Here is a 9,408-nt window from a genome sequence, read left to right as displayed (position 1 = left end):
AAAAGTAAGCAAAAAATAGATTTAATCAAGAAAAAAAATGTAAAAGTAAGCAAAAATATTTTTTAAAGTTTTAATTAAAATTGGATCATTTGAAATTAATTAATTAGCCTATATTATTTAAAACTAAGCATCAAAATGTAATTATTGTATAAGGGGTAAATTTAAATGTGATTTAATCATTTGAGAATATCAATCAAATAAATACATAATTATGAATAAATAAAGGGTTACTGCAATTAAACTAAAAGCTCGAGTGAGTTGTAATGGATTAAATCAGAGTTATTAGTCCAGTTGAGGCGTATTCTATAGTCTTTTTTATTCTTAGTATCGTGCGCCACCAAGTGTTTAAAACTAAGACACTGCTTTCTATGGCTGTAGACTCTTGTGCGGACTCTTATTTTGTAGTTGACCGGATATGCTCATGTTTACAGTGTCGGTCTGATGCGCTCGTCAGATAACACTCCTTGGACATCGTGTTTATAAACACTATTTTTTACGGGGTTTTCGGTCTTAGGTATGTTTTGAATCATTTCTTTATGAATATTCGACTTTATTTGGTCTAAAACGTGTCAAATTCCTAAAGCTGCACAGCATCGTATGACTGTTACCGTTTTCACCTGAGTAAAGCGTCATTACACATGACCGAGTGTAACGTTAATACAGCCTCTGTACGTTAGATGGACTCCTGTTTAATCGCGTTTTTCACGATCAATAATAATGATTTATAGAAGACACCCACTAAAATGTCAACAATGACTATGTTAAGCAACAGTTCACCCTAAAATGAAAATTCCCCCACCGTTAACTCTTCCTTGTTTCAAACCTTCATGAGTTTCTTTCTTCTGTTGAAGACTAAGGTAGATATTTTGAAGAATGCTAAAAACCGGTAACCGCTGACTTCTGTAGAGTTTGTTTTTCCTATTACAAGTCAATGGTTACCTGTTTTCACATGTTTTCCCTTAAATGTTCCCTAATTTTTTTTCTTAATGGTATAAACCAATAAAAAATTCCAATGTTTGTTTGTTTTTCAAAGATTGTAATTAAATATTAAACTCAAATTAATAAATAATCATTTGATTAGAATAATAAATAAACGGGCATTATATTCAAACAATGAAATCAGCTGAAAATTAATAATATATCATTATCGTGAGTAGAAAATGAATATGTAAAAATATTTTTATAATATTTAAATAATGTTGTGTAATGTTTGCTCTCTTTTTTGTAATATAACAAGTTGTTCTTCATAATTGATTTTTGTATAGAGGGAAAGTTGGTTTTATATTGAGATATTCAGACTTTCTCCTTAATAATATAATGTCAGAAGTATTATTTGCAAATTCTAAATAGGGGAATCATAGCAGCAAATGACTATCAAAGTACAGCATTCACAGTGAATTAGACAGTGTTAATGTTGTTTAGAAGTCATAATTACATGCTAATTCAGACCGAATATTCAAAGTAACATGGTAAACAATATAGAGACGGCTAAATGAACGAATGTGCGAATATAAAACCAACTTTACCTCTATTATATTGTAATTTGCCAGGGTTTTTTTTACATTCAATCATGTTCATCCAGAATAATTCTTGCATAATTATATATATATATATATATATTCCAATCATGAAACACAAGCATAGAAACTCTGTTAAACTCTGGTTAAAATGTAAAGTTCCAAAGATGAAAAATATGGAAAATGTAGGTTAAGAATTGATTTGGAGTCAGATTGTGACTCCACTACACTGCAAACAAGATTATTAGTCTTGTTTCTAGTCTAAATATCTTCAAATCAAAAAGCATTCTCTTGACCAGCACTAAATATAGTGTTGTTTTCAGAAATACTGAGTCAAAATGAAGAGAGTTTCTCAATAAAACAAGCAGAATAATCTGACAATGGAGGAAGAGAAATGATCTTATGTCAAAAGGAAAAGCTAGATTATTCTGCTTCATTTCATTGTAGATTGTATTTTGCTATTGTCAGATTATTCTGCTTGTTTTAATGAGAAACTCTTTTCATTTTGACTCATTATTTCTGAAAACAACACTATATTTAGTGCTGGTCTAGAAAAGGCTTCGTTAGACATTTGGACTAGGAACAAGACACAAACTCTAAGTAAGTAAAGCATTATAGCAGTGCTCAATTGGAATCAGATCAGAGACTCACTCATCACAGAAAAACAGAATACATCAATGTCAATAATTTCCATATTCCATATTCCTTTCTACTTTTGATCCATCAGCTGAAAGCATGGCAGACCCGGCCCGCGTGAAACCTGAAACGGGCACATCAGTGGACAGACCCAAACCGGACGAGGGGTCCTGTGAGGGTCCGGAGGGCAGCAGTAAGACCTCTGACTCTGCTGTAAAAGAGGAGGACAAGATGGTCAATCAGGTTTCTGGCTCTCCCTGCACATTATGAACTGTCTGTTGTATATCATTAATTTAATTCACATGCAAATAACTCAACCATGCCTCACTGTGTTCTTCAGAGGTCTGCTGAAGATGCTGCCGCTGGTGAAGAAGAGGAGGAGGGATCTTCATCTCTTCATCCTCCTCCTGCCAAAAAACTCAAAGTGGAGCCGCACGACAAGAAGAAGGAGAAACGGCAGAAAGTGGATGAAGATGAAATCCAGAAGATGCAGTAAGCTTTGTGTACATGCTCTACTGCAGTGTTTCCCAACCCTGTTCCTGGAGGCACACCAACACTACATATTTTGGATGTCTCCCTTTTCTGAGCCATTAACTTCAGGTGTTGGAGTCTCTCCTGATGTCCTGATGAGTTGACTCAGGTGTGTTTGATTAGGGAGAGGTGGAAAATGTGTACTGTTGGTGTGCCTTCAGGAACAGGGTTGGGAAACACTGCTCTATTGTGTGTGTTATCATAATAACATTAATAATCGATCGTGTTCCAGAGTTTTAGTGTCATCGTTCTCTGAAGAGCAGCTCAACCGCTATGAGATGTACAGGCGCTCGGCCTTCCCAAAGGCAGCCATTAAAAGAGTAAGTCTTGAACATAACAGGCTCTTAAAAAGAATTAAAAGTTGATTCATCAATTTAGAGAGAGGGTTATAAAGTCTGGTACAGGGTGGTCATTTTTGATTAGTCAGTGTCTACTTAAGTTTGCCTGAATTTAATCTGAGAATATTGAGCTGCTGTGTAGTCCTGCGGGTGACGCGGTGGCGCAGTGGGTAGCACAATCGCCTCACAGGAATTTTAAATGTGGTCAAAATTACTGATTAAAACAAATCAATTCTTAAATTAAGAAGCGTTTTCAAGACAAGAATCAAATATAGTGTTGTTTTCAGCAATAATGAGTCAAAACGAAGAGAGTTTCTCCTTAAACAGGCTAAATGTTCAGCTCACTCCATTCATTGTCAGATTATTTCACTTGTTTTAAGGAAAACTCTCTTCATTTTGACTCATTTGTTTATATAAGACACTACTAGAATGCACTACTTACACTAATATACTACACAATACCATAGAATAGTGCATGAGTACAGTTATTTCTGTCTTCCAGCTGATTCAGTCCATCACAGGATCATCGGTCTCTCAAAACGTGGTCATCGCCATGTCAGGGATCGCCAAAGTGTTTGCTGGAGAGATAGTTGAAGAAGGTTGGTGAGACGCTCCACTGCTGAAACTCTTTCTTATCTTGAGTTTTTGTCTTGTTTCTAGTCCAGATGTCTAAAGCTAAGACTCTTTAGCTCAGTCAGAGTTTAATTCAGTAAAGGTTAAATGTGCTCAGTGTTCCCGTTGAAAACAAATGTCTAAACTTTCTAAAATCGAGAATAAAACGTCTTGTTTTCAGAACTAATGAGTCAAAGTTAAGTGAGTTTTTCCTTAAAGAAGACCTATTACACGTCTCTGATGTCTCTAGAGTGTGTGTTGAAGATTGAGCTCAAGATAGCAAGGCAGGTTTATTTCTATAGCACATTTCATACACAGTGGGAATTCAAAGTGCTTTACATAAACAGGAGTAAAAGAGAGAAGAAAATCAAAACTACCAAAAAAAATGATTAAAAACAGATGAAAATGTGTTAAACAGGTTATAAAAGAATGAAAGAGAACAGAGAGACACACTAGTGTGTGTGTGTGTGCCGCAGCACAGTGCTCATTCAGTAAAGGCACAGCTAAACTGATGTGTGTTCAGTCTTGATTTGAATGTGCCTAATGTTGGAGCACATCTGATCATTTCTGGAAGCTGATTCCAGCAGCAGGGGGCGCTGTTAGTAGCTGATTCCCCCTGCTCTGACTGAACTCTTGGAGATTCTATATGATCCTAAAGATCTGAGTGACCTGTTAGGTTTGTGTTCAGTGAGTATATCTGTAATGTATTGAGGCCATTCAGTGAATTATAGAGCAGTAATAATACTTTAAAATCTATTCTGAATGTAACTGAGAGTCAGTGTAGAGACCTGAGGACAGCTGTGATGTGCTCTGATCTTCTCCATAATGTATTTCTTTCTTGTTGGTCTTCAGCTCTGGATGTGTGTGAGAAGTGGGGGGACACTCCGCCTCTGCAGCCCAAACACATGAGAGAAGCTGTGCGGAGACTGAAGAGCCGAGAGCAGATTCCCAGCTCCAAACACAAACACATCCTCTTCCACTGAACACCATGTCGGAGAATCTAATGGAGACATGGCTGAGCAGCTGATGTGGTGATCGTCATGAGCTTTAGATTTGGTCTGCTCTGTTATCTGCATCATACGGTGGCCACGAGAGATTGAAACTGAAGTAAACGCGTTGAACTACAAATAACAGCAGCAGATTAAGATTTGATCCTCTTGGGTCTGACAGAAAATTCTCATAATGTAAACACAGGAAGAAAATGCAATGTCACGATGCGAACAAATGAAGAATCCGCAATGCAAATAAATTGTGCATTGTGAGGACTTGCTGTCAAACCCATGAGGATCTCGTCTTAATCTGCTGCTGGGTTTGTAATTGCAGCACCACTGGAGGATCAAACTGAAGTGAATGTGTTATACATGCTGAGCTAAGATTAATCACATCCCCAATAAGAGAATTTAAGTGTGTGTGGGCTGTCTGTTTATTATCTATATATAAATACACACATGGATATGAGAAAATCTTGATATTTAGATATAAAATGTGTGTGTTTATTATATGAATTGAATTACCTTTGTTTCTATGTGTGCGTGTGTCTCACATATACTAATTAAATATAAATAAATATATATATATAATACACACGCACATATATATTGTGTATGTCAACACAAACTTTTATTTTGGATGTGATTAAGCATTGCCCAGCACTGATATCTACAATTAATGCATGCTAGTGAAGACATTACATGCAGTATATTTCACATCTCCTCGCTGTAAAATATAGAAATGAGGACTCTTTTTTTATTATGAAATATTTTGTAGCCTGATGTTGCTTTAATTCTGAAATCAGTGTGTGTGATGCCAGTTTTGATGCCGTGTGTGTATTGGAAATGTTTAGATTAGATTAAAATTAAATATTTGTACAAAACCCTGCAGTTTTTCATTCTTATTAGATGATTATTTCATTCTCAGGACTGGGTGAAACTAACTAAAAGGCATCAAACTTAAAGACATCAGGCAAAACAGAGTCGGATGAAAAGGAATCAGACGTCAGGTGGAGTGACGTGTCCCACCATACTTGACGTCCTGCAACTCAGAACAAGCAGCAGTGTAATACAGTGGTGAAAGGGGGGGAGGGGGGGGGGGTCAGCTGGTGATTTAAAGAAGTCAAAGAAATGTTATGAAACTATTAGGATGACCATATTTTACCCCTAACCTACAGAAGATAAAAAGAGTAGATTTTAATAGTAAAACAACAACATGCAAGTGAAAAGCCATCAGCCTTTACATTATTTTCACAGGATCTGTGGGTTTACATTAGATTAACAGCACCACAGTAGCAGCAGATGGAGCAGACTGATCTGAAAGCAGCAGGTTAAACTTCCTGACACCTTTATGGCACTCAAATACATTCAAAATAACCACAGGCCACAACTGAACACTGAGAATGATCCTGAACATTCATATAATTCCCATTCTCCTGCTCAGCTCTCTAGAAAGGTGTTTTATTCATGTCTATTTAATATTCAAATGAAATGAAGTAGAATAACACTGTTGTATAGGAATCTTAATAATCATCATGAGGGAATGATGATTATAAATAAAAGCCACACCCCCTACTTAATATTCAATCTCACCTGGAAGCACATCAACATACTGAAATAAAAGTCTCTGCAACTTCTGGGTCACAGCGATGACTTCTTTATATTTACAGTAGGAATATCACAGTAATGTTCAAACACAGAAAAATAAAAATGATCAGCATTCATTCATTATCTTTCGGCTTAGTCCCTTATTTATCAGGGGTCACCACAGTGGAATGAACTCTCAACTATTCCAGCATGTTTTACACAGTGGTTGCTTGTGCAGCTGCAACCCAGTACTGGGAAACACCCATACACACTCATTCAGTCACACACTCTTACCTTCGGCCAATGTAGTTGATCAGTTCCCCTATAGCGCATGTGTTTGGACTGTGGGGGAAACCGGAGCACCCGGAGGAAACCCACAGCAACACGGGGAGAACATGCAAACTCCACACAGAAACACCAACTGACCCAGCTGAGACTCAAACCAGCGACCTTCTTACTGTGAGGCCACAGTGTTAATGTGCATTATATGTCATTATATGTCATAGATCTTGTGCAAGATGTAAATGTACGGTTTATAAATGAAGAATTCCTCTGGTTTTCTGTTCATTTTCTGAAAGCAGCACAGCACAGTTGTTGAAATAACACCACACACTTTAAATTCAAGCACCTCTGTTTGTTTTCAACTACTTTCCAGGCCTTGAATTCATATGTCTGAAACTCAAGCACTTTTAAGACGCGTGTAAACCCTAAACACTTAGTTTTATTAAAACATGCAAGTGTTGTTTGATAAAAGAAATGCAGTTTTAACCTTTAAGAAACATTTTATTGATGATAATCATTGATCTTGACATATTTTCACACAGTTATGGTTCACAGAACCAACAAAATATCAGTTTTGTTTGAATGTTTTGTTCCAGGACTTCAATAGTGGTGATATAAAGCATGAGAGAACACTGAAACACTGTAATGAAGCAATCACAGGTCAAAATAAACCTCAGAGAAGCAAAACCATGAGGACAATCCCTTCAGAATCAACTCAGACTTACAGAAAACGCCCTGTAATCCTACAATCCCACACTGATCTGGGTGACAATCCACATTGACTTCATCTCAGATGTTTCTCTAGAAACTCAGTTTAATAGCTGTGTTTCCATCCAAATATGCAAATTAGATGCAAATTATGCACAAAACTGCAATATTGCTTAAATATTCGCAAAAATATTTTATCTGTTAAAAACCGAATCACTTTCCCAGAGATGGGTTGCAGCTGGAAGAGCATCCGCTGTGTTAAACATGTGCTGGATAAGTTGGCGGTTCATTCCGCTGTGGCGCCCCCAGATTAATAAAGGGACTAAGCCGAAAATAAAATGAATGAAAACCCCAATCACATCACACACACTGATGAAGCCCAGAGTTCATTCACTAAATGTGTTTACGGCAGACTTTATGCGCATTTATTCTTCTCAAATGAAACCTTTTATCCTACTAGTTGTGCACATATGTTTTATATGAATGTTTTCCAAATGTATGGACATCTCAACATCTAGATGAAGCCATTTGTACGCAATAAACATGCTGGATGGAAGCACAGCTACTGCAGATTCACATTAGTTGATGAATCTGATGTGAAATCTTCTCATTGGTATTGGAATGACAGACTTTGGTATCTAATCTGAGCTGATATTGTTTCTGATCTGTTCTGAAACATTCAATTACTGTGAGCATTACTGAGAAATATCCACAAAACAATCATCCAACAAACCATTCAGTTCATCTGCGCGCACACACGCACACACACACGTCATAGTTTAGTACCAAACACACACCTACAAACCGCAGTTAGTCAAATCAGAACAAAGCACACTCAGTCTGACCACTCATCTACAGTTAAAGTCATTAAATAAAGCGTCGACATTAATGATGATGATGATGAGGATGCACTTGTGAAAGAATTCAAGTAAACTCATGCATAAACACCGAGGTTGTTTTCTTCCATGCACTGAATGAAGTTGTTTTGGTATTAATTCTACACTAACATCTACTGACATGTCTTCATACGACTGTAACCTGTTTCCCACAGGATTCTGGAAGACAGAGGAGTCTAAATACACCAACAGAGAGAGGGAGAGAGTAGTGTATCTGAACGCTACACATTTGACTGAGAGCTGAAGCACAGACACGCTCCAGGTCTTAAACACCTTCAAAATAAAAGTACCTTCACATTTATAGCTATTATTTTCTCACATTTGGATGTTTGCTGATAGATCAGTCCAGATGTGCACCGCAAACAAAAAACTCATACATCAAGAAGCATTTAGACATGAATAAAATACTGTGCTGTTTTCAGAAATAATGAGTTCAAATGAAGAGAGGATTTCAGTAAATTAAGCAAAATAATCTGACATTCGAGTGAGCAGAATAATATTTTCCTTTTAACAAAAACGTATGAAAAAATAATATTTAAATTAAAACTAAAATAGAATAAAAAACTAAATTAAGTAAAATAAAAAAGGAAAATAAAAATACTATATAATAAATTAAATGTCCATTTCTGACACTGAGGAAACACATCATGCTTTAGTAAATCGAAAACTGAGAAACAATCAAGTCTTACAAATAAAATCACAATGTAAAAATGATAATAAAATAATTAAAAACTGGCAAAGGTTATTGCAACAATTATTTGAGTTAAAATAAAAGAATAGGATGTGGACACTCACCGGCCACTTTATTAGGTACACCTGTCCAACTGTTTGCTAACGCAAATGTCTAATCAGCCAATCATATGGCAGCAGCTCACTGCATTTAGGCATGTAGACATGGTCAAGACGATCTGCTGCAGGTCAAAGCGAGCATCAGAATGGGGAAGAAAGGGGATTTAAGTGACGCTGAACGTGGCATGGTTGTTGCTGCCAGACGGGCTGCTCTGAGTATTTCAGAAACTGCTGATCTACTGGGATTTTCACGCACAACCATCTCTAGGGTTTACAGAGAATGGTCCGACAAAGAGGAAATATCCAGTGAGCGGCAGTTCTGTGGGCGCAAATGCCTTGTTGATGCCAGAGGTCAGAGGAGAATGGCCAGACTGGTTCCAGCTGATAGAAAGGCAACAGTAACTCAAATAAGCACTCGGTATTTGACCTCAACAATATGAAATGATCGATCCATCCTGCCTTATATCAGCGGTTCAGGCTGGTGGTGGTGGTGTAATGGTGTGGGAGAGATTTTCTTGGCACA

The 9,408-nt window shown here is 36.9% G+C and overlaps 1 protein-coding gene across 1 annotated transcript; it reads left to right on the top strand.

Moving 5' to 3' along the window:
- The first annotated feature begins 416 nt into the window (after nucleotides 1-416).
- On the top strand, nucleotides 417-5,473 carry taf11 (TAF11 RNA polymerase II, TATA box binding protein (TBP)-associated factor). The gene is made up of 6 exons (XM_056450013.1): nucleotides 417-514; nucleotides 2,245-2,396; nucleotides 2,494-2,645; nucleotides 2,917-3,004; nucleotides 3,525-3,621; nucleotides 4,487-5,473. Exons 2-6 carry the CDS (start codon nucleotides 2,253-2,255, stop codon nucleotides 4,615-4,617), a joined length of 612 nt encoding a protein of 203 aa, XP_056305988.1. The 5' UTR covers nucleotides 417-514; nucleotides 2,245-2,252; the 3' UTR covers nucleotides 4,618-5,473.
- The last annotated feature ends 3,935 nt before the right edge of the window (nucleotides 5,474-9,408 follow it).

This window comes from Danio aesculapii, chromosome 23 (assembly GCF_903798145.1).
Source record: "Danio aesculapii chromosome 23, fDanAes4.1, whole genome shotgun sequence".
In the NCBI taxonomy this organism is placed as follows: Eukaryota; Metazoa; Chordata; class Actinopteri; order Cypriniformes; family Danionidae; genus Danio; species Danio aesculapii.
This window is presented reverse-complemented; position numbering and strand designations above follow the sequence as displayed.

Bases quoted from the DNA above. Each gene is read 5' to 3' on its own strand.
- taf11 (XM_056450013.1), top strand. From the start codon at position 2,253: ATGGCAGACCCGGCCCGCGTGAAACCTGAAACGGGCACATCAGTGGAC. The intron at 3,005-3,524 runs GTAAGTCTTGAA...TCTGTCTTCCAG, and splicing joins CAAAGGCAGCCATTAAAAGA to CTGATTCAGTCCATCACAGG. The intron at 3,622-4,486 runs GTTGGTGAGACG...GTTGGTCTTCAG, and splicing joins TGGAGAGATAGTTGAAGAAG to CTCTGGATGTGTGTGAGAAG.